This window comes from Eulemur rufifrons, chromosome 7 (genome assembly GCF_041146395.1).
Source record: "Eulemur rufifrons isolate Redbay chromosome 7, OSU_ERuf_1, whole genome shotgun sequence".
NCBI classification, from domain to species: Eukaryota; Metazoa; Chordata; class Mammalia; order Primates; family Lemuridae; genus Eulemur; species Eulemur rufifrons.
In genome coordinates, this window is record NC_090989.1 from 227,990,632 (window position 1) to 228,011,079 (window position 20,448).

The 20,448-nt window shown below is 42.5% G+C and overlaps 1 protein-coding gene across 1 annotated transcript in view; it reads left to right on the forward strand.

Moving 5' to 3' along the window:
• The window catches only part of SLC1A1 (solute carrier family 1 member 1), a 79,228-nt gene that overhangs the window by 56,362 nt on the left and 2,418 nt on the right, over positions 1-20,448 (forward strand). The window contains exons 4-11 of the mRNA XM_069476453.1: positions 1,097-1,211; positions 2,444-2,486; positions 3,868-3,966; positions 6,622-6,806; positions 7,982-8,089; positions 10,339-10,461; positions 10,836-11,030; positions 18,977-19,111. Of these exons, the coding sequence (XP_069332554.1) occupies positions 1,097-1,211; positions 2,444-2,486; positions 3,868-3,966; positions 6,622-6,806; positions 7,982-8,089; positions 10,339-10,461; positions 10,836-11,030; positions 18,977-19,111 (1,003 nt within the window). The remainder of the gene's footprint in view (positions 1-1,096; positions 1,212-2,443; positions 2,487-3,867; positions 3,967-6,621; positions 6,807-7,981; positions 8,090-10,338; positions 10,462-10,835; positions 11,031-18,976; positions 19,112-20,448) is intronic.

Sequence of the window (20,448 nt, forward strand, 5' to 3'; positions counted from 1 at the left end):
ATACCCAGAGTGGAAAGGAAGGAAGGGAATGTACTCAAATGTTGCAGTCAGCTTGACCCTTGCAGTCCTGCTTTAATGAATTGATAAGAAGTGATGGGACCCTGCCCTAAACCAAAGCCCCATCTGCTCATGAGGTTCTTGAGGGAGACAGACACAAAGAAAAAATAGCAGCAAGAAAGCAAGATACTGCTTTATTATTAGCTGGGTGTATAACCCTTCTGCAGCCCCAAGAGGGAAGAGTGGACCATGCCCACTCATGGCCCTCTTATTTCCTAGAGACTCCTTCACTAGCAAAACTGGCCCATTCAACATCCCAAAGTCCTACCCTTTGACCTCCTTTTGGGGTGGGAGCAATGAAGAGCATGAGGACCCTCTTCCTCACTCCCTCCAGTCAAAGAGCCTCCCACCTCTGCTTGGACACTCAAGTGACAGGAACTCGTTACTCCCAAAGGCATAATGGCTCTTTCAGATGCTCTACCATGTAGACAGGTCTTCCTTATGGAGAGATGAACCCTCCCTCCCTATAACTCCCATCTTTTGGTCCTCACTCCACCCCTGAACAACATATTCCCACATGACAACTTTCCAGATATTCAAAGGCCCGTGGTATGAAAGGAAGGCAAGGCTAGTTCTGTATGACCCTCAGGAAGGTAACCAGCATCTGTGGATAAAAGTTACAGAAAGATACTGAGTGAGTTCCCTGGGCTGGAAAATGAATCGCCCTCATCCTAACACCTGCCCAGGCTGATCTCATAGCTAAAGAGAAGAAAAAGAATATTCTCATCAGCAGGTATTTCCAGAAGCAATTCTGAGATGCATCCCCTTCACTTCAAAAAAAAAAAAAAAAGAAACAAAAAAAAAAAAAAAAAAGGAAAGAGTTCTTTCTGCTTACTCATTTAAATGGAAAAGTAATTAACAGGCTGCTGAAGTCCCAGTGGGGGCTCAGCATTTTGGCTGGACCTCAGGGTCTTCCCCACCACGATATTACCTGGTACCACCATGCCTGCTGGTCCTAAGAAGGATGCCTTGGGGTGCCAGGGGTGCCAGCTGCCCTGGAAGTTTCCTAATGCTCTGTGGGTGCTGTTCTTGGATGCAGGTATTGTGCTGGTGATCAGTATCAAGCCTGGTGTCACCCAGAAGGTGACTGGAATCGACAGGACTGGCAGCACCCCTGAAGTGAGCACAGTGGATGCCATGTTAGACCTCATCAGGTGAGTGTCTTGCCATCAGGTGGCTGCATGGGCATGTGACTTGTATAGTTGTACAAGGCCCTGTGCATGGTTTAATGCTCTGCTGTTGCTGGCTTGAAATTTTTAATAGTTTTTGAATTGTGCATTTTCATTTTGTTCTGGACCCTGCGAACTACATAGCCAGTCCTGCTTTCCTGGTCATAGTTCCAAGAGGGAATGGAAGGAACAACCTCCTCTGTCAGGATTTAGAATGGACAGAGATGCCAAAAGCATATTTGTTGCATAGGGATGCTTGGCTGGGTTGAGTGGTCAGCTCCAAGGTGCACTCAGAAAAACACATTTTTTTAATTGTACGGGAGAAACTCTTTATCTAAAGCAATCAGAGCCATAAATAGGTTAGTTGATAAAAATAGCAAAGCAGAGACTCATAAAAAACAATATGATACATTTTACATATTTTGTTTCCACTCAAAACTTAAAGGCATTTATTCACTAATTTTTTGATGTAGGGCCAAGGTCTTTTCTTGGAGTTTGTCAGTTTATAATTTCATATGGTTTCTGTTGCATATGCAGCCCTTTTAAATGCATCATTTGCAATTTCCAGATTAAGTTTCCATAGATGAGAGCAATGAAACCCTTAGGAATTGCAAAGAAAGCTGAATGCCAAAAAGACAAATAAAATCTTTTTATTTCAATTGTCTTCCCATACCTAATTTAACCATAAAAATTTTAGTCCTTTGCCTTTATTGAGTTTCCAGGCATTCAGCTTAGTTTTTATAGAAACCATACCTTCCTTTTCATACTCATATTTCATTGGCTCACATAATATTTAATTCAGTAATTATGATGATATTTGCAATTGGCATAAGAAATTTGGGAACAAATAAATACATCGGACTCTTGGTATGCATTCATTCTCACTGATGAAAACAGAAATGTGATAATTTTAAACAACAAATAGTCTCTTGACTGTGAGTGTCCACTTGCCAGCACAGCGTTTCACCGAGGATAGAAAGCGTGTCAGTGAATCATTTAAGTGACGATTCATTAGGAGAGCTTTCTACACTTGAAGCTCAGCAGGAGAAAAGACGACTTAATACAAGGAAGTATTATGCAAAGGAAAGGCCAGAAGAGGAACCAGAGTACTCATTCTGTATTATACTCATTTCCACCAATGTATTGAGTATGATTAAAAAAAAAAAAAAACCACTTTTTTTGTACTGACATAATGCTGCTTTTCCTGTCTCCAACAGGAATATGTTTCCTGAGAACCTCGTCCAAGCCTGTTTTCAGCAGGTAATATTAATGACTTTTGCCCTTAAGTTGCTACTCTCTTCCCATTACCAATTAAGAATTTTTTTCTCCTGTGATCCATCAAAAACAGCAGCAGGAAGTGCATCTGTGGATGGCGGAGTTTCGGGGGACTCCTGTGTTCTGTGTCCGGCCTTTGCAGCCCACAATGAAGTGCATGTCATAACTTACACTGCTCCCTTTTCCTTTATGCTTTTTCCCCCAAAAGGGCTCAAATGGTGCAAGTCAGGAATCTGTCAAACAATAAATGTTTTAAAATGTGGCCTCCAGTGCCTATTTTTTGAAAAACCATGTTATATTTGTGCAGAAACTTAATCTCTCTGCAGAAAAAAAGCAGCTCTCCACCTCCTCTTTCCTTTTCCTCTCACACTGGAGCCCAGGATCTAACCTACACGGTGTGGTTCACACTCTGGATTCGGTCTTTTACTTAATCATTATGTCCCTGTTGCTGGCACTCTACCGAACAGTGTAACAAAGCCGTGATTTTTTTCTCTAGGAAAATTTAACAATCTCTTTAATTGACTTTGAGCCTTTTTCTCTTATTTATCTATGTGCTTTAAGACAGCTGAGTCTATCACAAATTGCTGTACTCATTTACATAAATTACATGAACAGAGACTTCTGTGTATACCAACAAAACAGCAATTATACTGCTCCCCCTGGCCTCCACGAGGCACAGAACCACCTCTATTTCAAGGGCACCTTTGCAGATCAGCCACAGTGGTCATTTGTAAGGTTCTTGGTGTTGGCAGAGCCTTGTAGGGGGGACATTTATGCCTGGTGTAACAGTATACTAGCTCTTTCTTAAACCTCCATGTTGAAGCTCCACAAAGCCAAACAGGGCTGAAGGAGGAGAATTCAACAGAAATCTCACTCATGGAATAGCCCTAAAGGGACTGTTGGTTTTGGAACAACCATATAGTTTAAACCTTTCTTGAAGTTTATTAAAAACATGGTGACTTTACCAAAGTGATGAAGCGTTTTGTCCCAGGATTAAAAATAATTCATTAATTAATAGAAACAAAAATGATGGACAAGAATCTTTATAGAGTCTATGAAAGCACCTACAGGTAAAACCTATACATCCTTTTGCATTATTGCTCCATTAATTTGTCCCTTACTGGGAAAGTGAGAGAACATTTTGACATTATCGAATGGTGGCATGGAAGTCAGGGGTTGGGTTTCTCAGTCTCACTTTCAGTTCCAAATCCTCCTGGGAGGCACCACAGACAACCAGCAGAGGCCTCAGAGGTAGAACCCTACCGTGGCACCTATTTGGCCAAAATAACATGTTCCAGTGGTTTAGCCACAGACGCTTTAAAAACTCTTTTTTTATTGTTTACTTGTCTTTTTCTCCAATGTGCAGTACAAAACCACGCGTGAAGAAGTGAATTCTTACAGTGATGCAGAGACAAACGTGACAGAGGAGTCCTCCACAGCGATCATGACAACTGCGGTTTCCAAGGTACTGTCTTGTGGCCTGCCCCTTCCCCAGCAGGCAGCCTCTGAGTCAGGAGTGAGCAGGAGATGAAAATATGACTGTATTTCTCGTTCCTCGCAGAATCCACGTTTGTGAATCCATCTACTTGCTAAGCTTTATTTTTAATGCCAAAATCAATACTTGCAGGGCTTTTGCGGTCATCCGCAGCACACAAAGGCTGGCAAAATATCTGAGTCACATGAAGTACGTGTTCCCAGCTGAGGTCGAACAAGGCTCTGCTCTGCCTTCTTGTTTGGGTTCTTATATTGTAAATGAATGTCCATTTTGCAATGTGTTCTAGCATCACATTTATTTATTTTTTTTTTTTTTGCATTTTTGTGTTTTTTCTTGGTGATTTCACTGTTTAAAATGGACCAAAGGGTAGTGCTAATGTCCTCTCTAGTGTTCCTAAGCACAAAAAAATATTGTGATGTGCCGTACGGAGAAAAGTTGGCATTAGATAAGCTTCATTCAGGCATGAGTTATAATGCTGTTGGCTGTGAATTCAATATTAATGAATCAATAATATATATTAAATAAGGTGTCTTTAAACAGAAACAGACAAAACAATGTTAGGTATTGATTATTTAATTAAAATGATGTGATCAGGGTTCCCAGGAACCCCTGTATTTCTCCTAGCAGCAGTGATTCAGTATTTGCTAATTCAGTGTTCATGGGGACTTTATAGAACATAACTATTGGGAATAGGGAATCAGCTCTACCACAGAGAGAAAAGAATGAGCCCTGTTGCCTCTATGTTTCTGCCACTGCCCAGTAGAGTTGGGCACCTCTGGGAGCTGCTGTAGATTTGCAAGCCTACGTGAACATAGAATGCAGACCCACCATTCCTTGCATGAATCTCTCTGCCCAGATGTGATTCAGAGTTCAGAGTTTCTCAGACTTCAGAAGGGCCCTGTGGTGTACGTTCAGCATATTATGCAATATCCATAAGTGGGATTGGCGACCACACTCCAGAATCAAGCATGTCAATATTTCTGCAACAAACTCATGAATGTTCTGCCAAGTGAGAGAAATAGACTCTCTGCAGCCTCATCTCAGTTCAGCGTAGGCTTTGCCACCAAGAGAATTGGCCATAAATGTAGCAATAAAATCAGTGGGTTTGAGAGCTGTCAGGATCTCTTAATTGGGGATTAGAATGTGTGGGCCTGAAGAGGTACCTTTGTACACCTGTAGTAAATTAACCCCCAAATGTTCTCTGCCTCACATAGAAAGGAAAGATTTAAGGAAAACGAATATCAGTAGCCTTAAGAATTCAAATGAAATAGACCACGGTTGGCTCCCTGCTTCCCACTGCAGAAAGCCTTACCCGCTCCAGCTGGGTTCAGAGGCCCTGCAAGACCTGACTTCTCTCCGGTTTTCCAGCTTACTCCTCCATGGGCCCCCAGTGGGGTCTGTCCAGATCCGCCTCCTCCATCACTCCTTATTCCTGCCTTTCCATGTGGTTCACAAATATTTTCTGAGCACTCTCCACATGCCAGGCCTGCTGGGCACTGGGATTATAAAAGTGAAAAGACAGATGTGGCATCTGTCCTCATGCAAAGAAGGATGAGTATCACCATCAGGAGGAATGGAGTGCTTTGGGGGCATTCAGTGGGGGTGAAACTAGTTTGGGGACCATAAAGGATGAGTAGGAATTATTCAAGCAGGGTACAAAGGCCCAGCGCACGATGACTTTTCCCTTGGCTTACCGTTTTTCTGGAATGTGCTTTGTCTCCTGCCTGCCGACTCCTCAGGCCTTGCTTTCCCTAACCTCGAAACCCTCATTCATGTCCCAGTCTCCATATGACGCTTGTAACTCATAGCTTGGCTGTGTGGTTAATTACATACCGTCTTGCTATTATTGGCTCATGTTTCTCACAGTTAGTCTTGTCTCTCCAGCTGAATTTTAAGACCTTATGCTGTTGCTAGTGCAGTTAGAACACTCTAGCTGCTCCCTAAATATCTGTTTGATCAGAAGTAAGAAATGACTGGCAGCCCAGTGGCTCCTTGACATAATTCTTTATAAACTGGGTTTGCACCACTCAAATTACACTATCACTTGGTAAATCTTATGCTATTTTTACCCAGGATAAAGTGAAGAAATGGCTCACAGTAGTAGGTATCTGGTTAATTTTTAGATCTCTAAAAACTTATGGGTCATCCAAGAGCAGAGTCAGTAAAGAATGTTCGTGTGCTTTATTCTCAGGGTAAAACAGATGGTAAAATCTCCTAAAAATGTTCATGCTGGCAAATATTTTATACTTCCTGCATTTATTAATTCATTTCTTTTTTTTAAAGCAGACTCCAAATGTAGCCAGTAATTAAAATAACCCTGAAAAGTGCCCTGATTCCAAAATTCATAATAAAAATGTGAAACATTCCTGAATAAGAAATCTTCCTAAGAAATATTCAAATACGGACTTGTTGAGAGGAAAAAAAAAAAAACTTTAAATTTCAGGGTGGAGTAAAATGTGTTATGTGCATAGGTTTTATTATTATCTTTCCTAAGGTATTGTTGACTCTGATATGGTAGATCACTCGTTTATTATGTTTGGCTATCATATCTTCTCATTTCAGGGCTGTGCATTCTAACAAGATTATAACCATGCATCAATGTATTTTCTTGGTTTTGATCCACAGAACAAAACAACGGACTACAAAATTGTAGGCACGTATTCAGATGGCATAAATGTCCTGGGCTTAATTGTCTTTTGCCTTGTCTTTGGACTTGTCATTGGAAAAATGGGAGAAAAGGGACAGATTCTGGTGGATTTCTTCAATGCTTTGAGTGATGCAACCATGAAAATCGTTCAGATCATTATGTGGTGAGCAGACACTGTTTAACGTCACTTTGCTTCCCCTGGCAATTCTGTCTCCTCCAAATTAGAAAGAAGAGGCTTATGTTTCTCCACTGACCTCATCCTAGAGCAGCTGTACGTTTAATATCAAGTCACTAGAGTATGAAATAGTTCCACATACTGCTCAGGAGTTAGTTCATTAACAAAAATCTAGTTATCAGCCATTGTCTTTTCCCTCAAAGCCCTGGGAGATCATCTTTCTCTCAACCAGCATTCATGGAAGAAGGAATTCTTAAAGAGATGATTTGAAGGAGTTCCTTGCACATGAGAACACAAAGTGCTTTCCTTTATTAGGCTCCGTGCAAAAGTGAGACTCAAAATATTTACAACTATTACAGCATGGCACTAACACGTCTGAGTGAAAGCTGCCATCTGTGAGTGTACCAGTGACACCACCTGAGTGTCTGCCCTGTCCCTGGAGATGCTAAGAAGTCTTTCTATCCTAGGAAACATCTGCCTTACTTATCTCATATCGAATTAGAGCAACATTATTTAATCCTAAGTGTAGACTTTGACAGTGATGTAAAATGCTCAGTAAAAACAGCCAGGCAAGTCATTTAATCCTGCAGAAACCTCAGCTTCATGGTCTGTGAAAAAGAATAATAAAATCTACCTCGAGGGCTAGGAGAAGTACATTAAATGAAATGATGCATGTAAGATATATTCCCTAACACAAAATGTAATGAGAGCTCCACAAATAGAGCTATCATGACCACTTCCACTGCTAATGCTGTTGCTTCTATTGCTGATACCTGGGAAACAGGATGTCCATGGCTAACGTCTGTATTTGGCAGTGAGGGTCAAGCTCAAGTGAGATAAGCAGATATGACAGTCAGCAGGATACATGTGCATTGGGAACATGGCATGGGAATGCACCAGTCTGACCACATGTTCTTACCAAGTTTGCAAACCACCCTTATGGTAGTTTCAGTGGGTAACATTGAAGGTGCGTGCAGGAACTAAAATCTAGAGCCAACAGAGTCCACCCGGGACTTGAAAAAGCTCTTAGCTGCATTATGTACCCTGTGCCCTGCCAGCCAGCTGAGTGCGCACGCCAAGCTGGGGTTGCATACCCTACCTTGTTTCTTCCCCAACAACCCCAGCCTGAGAAAACACATGTCTTTGTTGTGCTTACTTTCTAGTTACATGCCTCTCGGTATTTTGTTCCTGATTGCCGGCAAGATCATAGAAGTTGAAGACTGGGAAATATTCCGCAAGCTGGGCCTTTACATGGCCACAGTCCTGAGTGGGTATGTCGGACTCAAGAGAAGCAACAGAAACTTCTGTGATGCAATGGGATGGCTGCTGAGAGGCTGGGTTTCAGTTGGTTCAAATCAGCTTCTCTCCCACGTGCAGGGAGAGATAGGGTTCAGAGATAAGAGAGCAGGGGAGGAGGGCTGCCCTTTAACAGCTGTACCGTAGGTGGATCGCGCCGCACTAATTGCCAGCTCTTGGCAGAACAGCCTGGACCAGGCTTTGTCACTGCCTTTATTGGCTGTGTTAAAATCGTTTTTTAAAACAAAAGAGAAACCCACTCGTAGCCTCTCTTGGTTCTCTCCTGGACTTCGCTTCCTCAAGAATGTAAACTAGCCAAGCAAGTAAGAATAGCCCCGATGTACCCTGAGCCTGAAAGAAATTAGGAAGGGCCTAAATGAAGTCAAGCTCAAGCAAGTAGAAGCAGGATGGCCGGCTGGTTCCCACGCTGGTGCCGGGGCTGCCACCCACCACGTGCCCTGCGTCATCAGTGGTCAGAGAGCGTGCTGGGGAGATCTTGAGGCCAGGAGGAATTGGGGGGCTTTTTAGAAGCCCTAAGACCGGAAGGCAGCAGGGGATCGGTCATTTGCATATTTATTACAGCCCAGGTATTGATTCCTTGAAAGAGATGTGATGGAGTAGGTTATGAATGTGCCCCCAGACACCTAGCCAGCGGCAGGGTATGTCACACAGACTAAGAAATATGGACCAAAGGATGAGTAAATATCATTGATAGGACTCTCACAGGTCAATACCGTCAGACTCCCAACTTAATCAACTCACCTATTGGACCTTGATTGCACTGAGATGGGGGGCAGTTTCCATCACACAGCATTTGGTTCTTAATCTGTTTGGCAGAAGCACAGCCCTGCTAGCAAACAGAGAAGCAGCCTGGGTTCCTACAGTGTGAGGGCCAGGGACAAATCCAGGGAGCTGGGGAGGCCACCGTGCTGCGGGGCTGCTGAAACAGGCAGTACCGGGGACTATGTCCAGGCAGTGACGTGGCTGAGGGATACCAAGCCATTTCATAATGGAGTTCTGCTGCTTTCTATTCTCTCATCCTGTCTAGATTTCTAACAGAATACTAAAAGTCAGTTCTGGGCCTGGCACAGTGGCTCACGCCTGTAATCCTAGCACTCTGGGAGACTGAACTGGGACGATCACTTGAGCTCAGGAGTTTGAGACCAGCCTGAGCAAGAACGAGACCCCATCTCTATTAAAAATAGAAAAATTAGCCAGGTGTGTGGTGTGCGCCTGTAATCCCAGCTACTCGAGAGGCTGAGGCAGAAGGATCGCTTGAGCCCAGGGGTTTGAGGTTGTTGTGAGCTATGATGACGCCACTGAACTCTAGCCAGGGCAACAGAATGAGACTCTGTCTCAATTAAAAAAAAAAAAAAGTCAGTTCCTCATAGTTCTTAGCTATACGCTCTCTGTGGAGAAGACCCTCTTGGCAGACCTCCAGGATCTGTATTTTCAGTGCCCATTTCTTATTGTTTCAAACTCACATGACCGATCTGTAAATTAGAAATTGTCACTTACATGTATATGCCTTCTGCCAAATGGGTCTCATTTCTTAAACTCCCCCTATTTTGTGTTACCTGTATATTTTCATGTGAAACAAGGAATGGTTTTGGAAGGCAGGAATAAAAGAAAAGAGGGTCCAGCCCTAAGGTATGCAGGGACTTTTTCCTTACTGCAACTCTGACTTCCCTCTTGGACAGTGGGCGTTGTCCAGCAAGGCAGCGGGGTCTGGGGATGGAGGGAGCGGGGCTGTGGTGGGGCTGTAATGAAGTATCAAGTATAGAGACACAGAGGGAGCCAAGGAGGGAAGGATCAGCTCTGCCTGGGACAGTGAGGGAAGGCTTCCTGGAGGAGGGGGGAGGTCTAGCTGCGTCTTAGCAGAGGAGTAAGAATTCAGCAGCAGCAGAAGGAAGTGAGGAGCATTTTTGCACATGTAGCAGGAATGGCATGCACGAGGCGTGGCAGCATGATGTAACCCTGTTCTGTGAGCTCTGAAATTTGGATTCAGCTACTGGCTTTGCCATTAACTCTGACGAGATGCTTTGTTTGCTGAGTGAGCCTCTACATCCTCATACATGGAATGGGGATATATATTCCTGCCCTACTTCCTGTGTTCTCATTGGGTCATTATGAAAGTTGAACAAGATCATGAATATAAAAGCTGTTTTATAAAAGGGTTAAGTATGAGGAGGTGGCATTATCTTTGAAACTGTTTCTGTTACAGGCTTGCAATCCACTCCATTGTGATTCTCCCGCTGATATATTTCATAGTCGTAAGAAAGAACCCCTTCCAATTTGCCCTGGGAATGGCCCAGGCTCTCCTGACGGCTCTCATGATCTCTTCCAGGTAAACAGAAGAGGGGTTTCTGGAAGAAGCCTCTGGCCAAACTTTATCAACTCTCACCTCACTTGATGAAACAGACTCCAGCTTGTAGTTTTTGTAGCTACTTTGTAGCTAGTTTTAACTTGAGAAATGACCTCCATATTCTCTGCACCCTATTGAATATTGTTCCCTGCCATCTTGGCATGGCCTGCACCCAGGAAGGGGTCGTAGTGTAGCTGGGAGCAGCAGTGGGCACAGCACCTTCTGATTTCTGGGCCCGCCAAAAGGGCCAGCACGCTTTCGGCCCTTTGTTCACTTTTTGGAAGAAGTGTCTCTTCAGGTAGGAACCCAAGGCCAGCATTCCTAGACCATAAGTTCCTTCTCTTTGTATCACACAGTTCAGCAACACTGCCTGTCACCTTCCGCTGTGCTGAAGAAAACAACCGTGTAGACAAGAGGATCACTAGATTTGTACTACCTGTTGGCGCCACGATCAACATGGATGGGACCGCGCTCTATGAGGCTGTGGCAGCTGTGTTCATCGCACAGCTGAATGACTTGGAGCTGGGCATTGGGCAGATCATCACTATCAGGTGGGCTGTGGTGTCATACTCGTTTTTCATCACTGTTACTGTGATCGCCTCGAGTAAAAGTAGTCTGTAAAGGGTCGCCAAGAATCGCCCAGTGATAGATCGTTTTTCTTGGTCTATGAAGTCCCTTCCCAGGATTAAATACAACTATATTATAAGTAATGGACTCATGATACGCAAGATTTCTGCTTCAGGGTCTCAGTAGCCAAAGGCATCACTCTATGCTCAGTTCAGTGGACCCAGGTGCTGGGCACAGAGTAGGCACAAAGACTCAAAGTTGGATAAAGGCCAGTCCCTGCTTTCAAGAGGTCCCTGATACATAGGGATACAGATACCCAAATGAACGCTCAGGGCTGTGATGAGGGCTCTAACAGAACCTTGTGTGGTGGTCACAGAGGGCACAGAGAAGGAAGGGCTAGCTCTTTATGGGAAGGTGAGGGAAAGCTTTCCAGAGAAGGGGAAAATTTAGCTGAATCTTAGAAGAGGAATAGGAATTTAGCAGGTGAAGAAGGAAGCTCAAGAGCATTTTGGATAGCAGAAATGGCTTGTGATGTAGCCATGGCCTAGTTACAGAGTACAGATTATTTGTTATGGCTTGCATAAAGGGTACAATGTGGAGAACATATAGGAATGAGGAGGCAGGGATCATGTCATGAAAGACTTTGTATGGGAAGCTCATGGAAGGGTCTCAGACACTTTGTCATATTGTGGACAGATCTGCATTTTAGAAATGTAACTGGCAACACGGCAGATGGATTGGATCGGGGCAGAAACTGCAAACTAGAAAACTGGTTAGGAGACTTGCAGAAGCCCAAATAAGATATTAAAAGGCCCACATCAAGCACTGACACTGGGGATGGAGAAGAGCTAATGAATGGAATAGGCATCTGTTGGAGTCAGGGTGAGGGACAGGGAAAGGCTAGGATGACTCTCAGGATTGGTGGATGATTCTGGATTGGTGGACAAGTCTTACCAAAACAGGGACTGGCACAAAAGAAGCAAGTATAGATGGAAAGATAAAGAGTTAATACTTTTTGACACATTCAATTTGGCTTTAAGACCTCCAGATGGAGACATGCAGTGATAAATGTAGATCTGGACTGGAGGTACAGAAGTCAGGGACATCAGCTTAATGGTGGTCTTCAAACATGTGGGTCTTGGGTCAGGTGTCTGTTTGAATCTCAGCTACCACATGATTATCTGTGACCCTGGGAAAGTGACTTGAATGCTCTAAGCTTCTGTTTTCTCACCTGTAAAATGAGGATACTAATGGTACCTACAATTATTCAAGTAGTGGTGATTAAGTAAGATGATGCATATAAAATGCTTAGAACAGTGCCTACATGGTGAGCACTCAGTGAATGTTGGCAATGGATGGAGGATGCAGGGAGAGTTTGTAGAGAAGAGAAGGAGACTAAGGGTTGAGCCTTGGAAAATCCTAGTACCAGAGGCAGGCAGAGAAGAAGGAACCCTGAGTGAGAAAGACTGAGAAGTGGGAGGGGAATCAGGAAACCTTGGTGTCATGGAAACTCAGAGAAGAGAGACTTTCAAGGATGAAATGGTCCACAGTCAGATACTACAGAAAATTCTCAAGCAAGGACAAAAATTGTCTGCTCAAGTAGATGGTAGAAATATCATTGGTGAATTTTGCCAGAGTTGAACGAACTGTTCAATATGGTAGCCACTAGCCACATGTTAACTGAATTGGATGGCAGAGATTTAGAACATTTCCATTCACTGCAGAAAGTTCTGCTGGACAACACTGTATTGGAGTGATAAGCTGGGATTAGAGCTTACCTGGAGACTTTAGTGTAGAGTGGAAGTATAAGACTAAACTGGGTCCCTAGGCCTATTCAAGGTTGAATTTGAACCATTTTAGAGTTAATTCACTCCTGTGTCCCCACACTAGACATAAATTCTAGGCATAAAGTAAGTTTGTTAATTAATGATGTTCTAAAACAGTACATTTTAAAAATCCTCCCCAACCCTAAATCATAAAGTATTTATTGTTGTTTGCCTGAAATTGAAGACAAGTACAAAATATACCAATTGGCACAACAGCTGGGGAACTATCCAGATACTGCGTAATCTGTAAAAAATGTTAGTGGCTAAAGAAGCCCAAGCCAAAGAACTTGAGTAAAGTCCTATAGTTATAACAGCAGAAAGTATGTTAAAATTAAAAGCTTGAATCCTCCCTGAGAAAGGTTCTGCCCCACAACCATCTATGTAGTTGTTACTTTTACAGTCCCAAGGGTTTTTCCCTACCTCCCTTCACCCTGGCCTGTGGAACCCAGTCTACACTGAACTGATGTCCAAGGAGTGGCTGCATGAGGTGCCAGTTCTTTCATGTATTTGCCACTTTATGATGAATTTCTTTCCTCTTCCTTAGTCATAAGTTTTCTAGATCTTTCTAACCATTTCTTTCTTTTTTTTTTTTTTCTGCCTGACTACTAGAGGAATCTACTTCAGGCGTAGAGGCTAAATAGTCAATTCACATTAAAACCTCTTTCCCTACTCTCTGGCTTTTTCTTAAATTAGACTTGCTGATAACTACTCGCCCAGAACCAATAACAACTGTGAGGCCCAAAGTAATCATCAGCTTAAAATTTAAAATGCTCTCTGGCTCTACCTGGGAAATAACAAAAGTTGTTTTAACTTTACAGGTTATCGTATATACTGTACAGTGTGTAGTTATAGCTCATGTGACTAATGGTTAAAGAGAGTTTTAGACCCATAGTATATTTCTTTCTGTGGACATCAAAGAAACATAGGGTACCATCTACCTAAAACATACCCTTTTGTGATTTTATCATAATATTCACTTATCTAAGTTTATAACTGATTGAAAACTGGATAAGTTTTCGATATAAATTTTCTATAAAAAAAGATAATTATACGATTTGGGGCCTAGAAAGAACTGAGAGAAGAAAAGTAGTACTAGTAGTAGTAGTAGTTCTTGTAATAGTGGTTGTGGTTTTGGTTGTTGCTACAGTATTAGCAGAAGTTGTAATACTAACAGCAGCAGCAATAATGGCAGTAGAAGTAGCAGCAACTGCTGTTGTTGCAAAAGTACAGAATAATGGCATGGATTTTTTTGGTTTTTTTATTGAGGTAATATATACAAATATAATTTGCCATCTTTACCATCTTTAACTGTACAGTTCAGTGGTAATAAATGTATTTGTATTCTTTTTTTTATTTACTTCGTCTCCACACCTCCCCTTCCCAGCCTCTGGTAGCCAACAATCTATTTCTATTTTCATGAGATCCACTTTTTTAGCTCCCACATAGGAGTGAGAACATGTGATAGTTGTATTTCTGTGCCTGGTTTATTTCACTTAATAGAGTGGCCTCCAGTTCCATCCATGTTGCTGCAAATGACTGGATTCCATTCTTTTTTATGGCTGAATAGAATTCCATCGTGTATATACATCATTCTCTTTATCCACTGATTTGTTGACAGGTACTTAGGTTGATTCCATATCTTGGCTATTGTGAATAGTGCTGTAATAAACATGCGAGTGCAGGTATCTCTTTGATATATTGCTTTTCTTTGTATTGGATCTATACCCAGCAGTGGGATTACTGGGTCAAATGGTAGTCCTATTTTTAGGTTTTTGAGGATCCTCCATACTGTTCTCCATAGTGGCTGTACTAATTTACATTCCCACCAACAGTGTGTGAGGGTTCCCCTTTCTCCACAGCCTCACCAGCATCTGTTATTGCCTTTCTTTTTGATACAAGCCCTGTTAACTTGGGTGAGATGATATTGCATTGTGGTTTTGATTTGCATTTCTCTGATGCTTAGTGACATTGAACATTTTTTCATATACCTGTTGGCCATTTATATCTTCTTTTGAGAAATATCTGTTCAGATCTTTTGCCTGTTTTTTAATCAGATTATTTATTTTTTTGCTATTGAGTTGTCTGAGTTATTTTTGCTATTGCATTGTTAAGGGTTATTAATCCCTTGCCAGATGGGTAGTTTGCAGATATCTTCTTCCATGCTGGGGGTTGTCCCTTCACTTTGTTGATTGTTTCCTTTGCTGTGCAGAAGCTTTTTAGCTTGATGTGATCCCACTTGTCAATTTTTGTTTTGATTGTCTGTGCTTTTGAGATCTTACACAAAAAATCTTTGACCATACCAATGTCCTGGAGCATTAGAATGGCATATTTTTAAGCATATACTATGCAGGTGCTATAACAGACACCTTAAATATAGTATCTCATTTAATCTTGACAGCAGCCTGCAAAGTAGACATACTGTCCCCATCTTACAGGCAAGAAATTGAGATTCAGAGCAGTAACTTGCTTAAGGAAATGCTGTCAGTAAAATGGCAAAGCCTGAGATAACTGAGATGGGTCTGACTGTAAAAAACTATGTTCACTCTAGTTCACAACCCAACCTTCAGCCCATTTAGAAAGCTGAATTCAACGGCCTGTCCTAAAACTAGGCCTCAGTGTGAGGAAAGCACTTTGTCCCAATGATTATTATGTTGTCTTCTGTGAAAACCCTCTAAGTCAAAGTAGGATATGTTCAAGCAGGAATAGGTTTTTATATTGTTTTCCCCAATCTGAAGATTTATAGTTCTGAGTATCAGACCAAAGCCAAGCATCCGAGGCCTAGCAAGCTAGGTCAAGGCTCAAGGGCACAGTTTTCTTTAACTACATGGTTTTGAGTTTCAAGTCCAGCCTCAGGCTACGGAGACATGGTTAACTGTGACATGTCAGGGCTTCCAAGAGGGATCAATGGGCATGGGCACAAATCACTTCTGACAAAGAAAACCCATTGATGCATTCAGTTTAAATTTTTTTTCAACCAGCATTAAAATAAACTTGGGTTTTCCAAAGAGTACTTAGGTCAGAACAGATCTAAAGGATTATGCAGGGACCTGAAACCTTTAGAGAAATTGGTACAGCCCCAGAAATCTCTAAGTTACCGTAAATTAGTGGCCACAGCCACTGAATGAAAACACTTGTCAAAGAACTCTGGCCATGTTTGTACCCTCAAATGGCCTCTGCAGCACATCAGGTGGCAGATGAATCAGCTTCCTAAGAACTCAGACTTTTTGAGCCCAAAAGATAATGGATGTGTGGATAGAATCAGGGATCCTTCTAGTTTAAGTTGGCAGTTTCTACATTTTCACCTTTCAACCCAGTACCATCTGGGGATCAGTTTAGGTCTTGCTCAAGGGCGAGGACATATCTCCAGAAAGTATCTTGGGTGTCCCCTCAAGCTCATCCAAATTAAGGTACTATTCAGGGCATTCTGAGCCCTTGTTTCCTCCACAATGATCCCATTAAAATAAGGGAGATGTTGCTGGATGAAAACCTGCACCTTACAAGGAGAAAAATCTCTAGTGTCACATCTTACCTGCCCAAGAGAGATTTTTTAAAATTTCAGAATATTATGGGGATACAAACATTTTATTTATCTGAATTGCTTTTGTACAATTTGAGTCAAAATTATAAGTGTTTCCATTACCCACTCTAATGGCATCGTACCCATTAGGTGTGAATTTTCCCATCCCCTCCTCCTCCCTTCCACCTGCTTGATTTTCATTGATTTTTACCACCATATGTGCATGTAAATGTTGATCTATAAGTTTCAATTTAGTAGTGAGAACATGCGGTATTTGTTCTTCCATTCTTGTGATACTTCACTTGAAAGGATGGTATCCAGTTCCATCCAGGTTATTACAAAAGGTATTAGTTCACCATTTTTTATGGCTGAGTAATAGTCCATGGTATACATATATCACATCTTATTAATCCACTCATGTATTGATGGGCACTTGGGTTGATTCCACGTCTTTGTGATTGTGAATTGTGCTGCTGTAAACATTCTCGTGCAGATGTCTTTTTTATAGAATGTCTTTTTTAAATGGTAGGTCTACTTTTAGTTCTTTGAGGTATCTCCATACTACTTTCCATAGAGGTTGCACTAGTTTGCAGTCCCACCAGCAGTGTATGAGTGTTCCGATCTCTCCACATCCACGTCAGCATCTGTTGTTTGGGGACTTTTTGATAAGAACCATTCTCACTGGAGTTAGGTGTTATCTCATTGTAGTTTTGATTTGCATTTCCCTGATGATAGAGACATTGAGCATTTTTTCATATGTTTATTGGCCATTAGTCTATCTTCTTTTGAAAAGCTTCTGTTCATGTCTTTTGCCCACTTTTTAATGGGATTGTTTGATGTGTTCTTGCTGATTTGTTTGAGTTCATTGTAGAATCTTCTTATTAGCCCTTTATTGGATGTATAGCATGCAAATATTTTCTACCATTCTGTAGGTTGTCTATTTGCTCTATTGATTGTTTCCTTGGCTGTGCAGAAGTTTTTTAATTTAATCGGGTCCCATTTATTTTTGTTGTTGCTTTGATTGCCTTTGGGGTCTTCTTCATAAATTCTTTGTCTAGGCCAATGTCTATAAGAGTTTTTCAAACGTCTTGTTCTAGAATTCTTATAGTTTCATGTCTTAAGTTTAAGTCTGTTATCCATCATGAATTAATTTTTGTAAGTGCTGAGAGGTGCATATCCTGTTTCAGTCTTCTACATGTGGCTATCCAGTTTTCCCAGCACCATTGATTGAATAGGGATTCTTTTTCCCAGTGTATGTTTTTGTCTGCTTTTGTCACAGATCAGATGGCAATATAATGATGGTTTTATATCTGAGTTCTCTGTTTTGATCCATTGGTCTAAGTTTCTGCTCTTGTTCCAGTACTATGCTATTTTGGTTACTATAGCCTTGTAGTCTGGTAAAGTGATGTTTTCTGATTTGTTCTTTTTGCTTAAGGTTGCTTTGGCTATTTGGTGTCTTTTCTGGTTCCATACAAAGTGTAGAATTATTTTTTCTAGATCTGCAAAAAAATGACATTGGTGCTTTAAGGAGGATTGCATTGAATCTGTAAATCACTTTGGGTAACATAGACATTTTAACAATGTTGATTCTGCTGATCCATGAGCATGATATGTTTTTCCATTTGTTTATATCCTCTGTGATTTCCTTCCTCAGCATTTTGTAGTTCTCCCTGTAGAGGTCTTTCACCTCCTTGGTTAAATATATTCTTAGGTATTTTATTTTCTTTGTTGCTATTGTGAGAGGTATTGAGTCTTTGATTTGATTCTCAGCTTGACTGTTGTTGGTGTGTAGGAATGCTACTGATTTGAGAGATCTTTTTAAATACATGGTAATAAAGTTCATCTGGCTGCCTCTCCTAGATTCCAGATCTCTCTTCCTTTTGTGCAAAGTGCATCCTCTGGCAAAAAGTAGTAGTCAGGAGTAAATGTTTGTACCTTGGACAGGAGTCATGGCTATTTCTCAATTCAGTGCCCTAAAGGGCAGCTTCCAGAGAAGTGAAAAGTCTTGTGATATCAAGAGAGTACATAAAACCTGCTTAACCATTGCCTCATTCCTTTGCCTTCACCTGAAATACCCTTGCCATCCACCCCTACCACCATCCCTCTACCCATCCTTCAAGGCAACTTAAGTTCCTGGCACTTATTAGGTGCTCTGTGAATGATTGGGTGGGTAAGTAGATGGAAGAAGGGAGGAGAAAGGCAGGCGGAGAGGTACGTGGCATTTATTCAGGATGGATGTGTGCATGGATGCGTTGGTAAAGCATTCTGTATACTCCCCAGTGGGTAAACTTTTGCCTTCCTTGTAAATATCTCTTGCTCATTTTTTGGTGCCATTCATGTAGTTCTTCCTTGCATTAGAGCTATGTGCCATATCTCCCCCTGCAAGGAGACAGCATCACTCTTCCCAGCCCCCCAAGAGCTCTCATCCTATAATGAGGCAGAGCTGGTGCTCCTCAGATAACAGATTCTGACTGCTCAGTTTGGGGACACAGCAGAACAGCCAAAGGGACTAATGATTTCAGGCCTGAGGCCTTAATTGGATAGATGGGTGTCTGACTCCATTCTTGTTGATATGTTTTGGCTACAGTGTCACAGCCACAGCTGCCAGCATTGGAGCTGCTGGTGTGCCCCAGGCCGGCCTGGTGACCATGGTGATCGTGCTGAGTGCCGTGGGCCTGCCTGCTGAGGATGTCACCCTGATCATCGCTGTCGACTGGCTCCTGTGAGTTGGAATAAATGCACTGCCTCAGCCGGATGGGCAGGCAGGCAGCCATGCAGACTCTGCAGTCTGTCATCATTGTCCCCTCAGATTGCCTAATGAGCCACCTGTTGCTGCTTTAATTTCCCTCTGATCAGGCCATCTGATAATGTGCTTAAAAATTAACTCCTCATAACCTGAGATAGTGATTTTAAAAAGCCAGTGAGCCGCATCAGCTCATTATACCTGTTAATGCTCAAGGTTAGGAGCTGGGTGTGGGGTGAGATAAATAAACAGAGAATAATAAGGTGAAGAAGCTGGGCAAGGCCATGCTGGCCTATTCCAACCCTGGTTCAGCATCATAGGCTCAAAACCACCTGCTTCAAAACCAGTCCATCTTCCCAAGCGTCTTCAGAGCCAGGCTGAGGCTTTGGGGTAAGACTGGCCTGGGTTCGAATCCCCAATCCAGTGTCTTACTTGCTTTTTGAACTTAAGCACATTCCAGAAGGCAAAAAGCCCCTGCACCTGGCTTGGAAGCTGTGCCATGTGGGGCTACTTCAGGAGCTAGGACCCTCCAGGTGGCACCCTTCTTGCAAAGATACCCTACCATCGAGGCAAGATTTAGTTTTTCTTTCTAGTGGTGATGGTGGATTTGCACTTCTCTCCTTTCCCTGGTTCTTCCTGGAACCAGTGCCCTTCACTGCCAAGATACCCAGATGAGTCAAAGGTTCAGTCTGAGGTCATGGGATAGAAAGACATGAGGGCCAGCCAGTTCAATGCTGGCCTTGTTCTGAGTAACAGAAGGCCATCCAGAGTGCACGTGTAAGCGCTGCTGGCCTCTTCTGTCCTGCAGGTGTGGTTTTCACAAGATGACCCATGCGCACAGTTCCTGTCACAAAGCCGGTATCAAAATAGATACTTCCCCTCTGCAGTGTGCCTTCTCCACACATCTTCCTGCCACCCGCCTCTTCTCCAGGCTGTTTGGGATTTAAGACTGGCTGAGGGTGTCTCGGGGAAATCCACTCCTGGGCTGACCTGTGTTTTCTGACCCTGTGCTCTGTGGCATCCCTGCTGGCTTGTTCATAAACAGTGTATCTAGTTTGGTAAACAAACAAGTACGTCAGGGACATGAACACACACACACACACACACACACACACACACTGGGCACATACACCACCCACAAAACATCCCAAGTTCTCTCACCTTAGCCAAAAGAGAACCCACAATGTCATTTGTAATGAACTGGAAAACCCCCAAGACAGAGGTTAGAGCTGAAAGATTTCCTGAATTCTGAACCTCCTTTAGTCTCCAAAAATATCTGGGAAGACTGTATTTACATTTCTTTGGAAGGAAAGGAG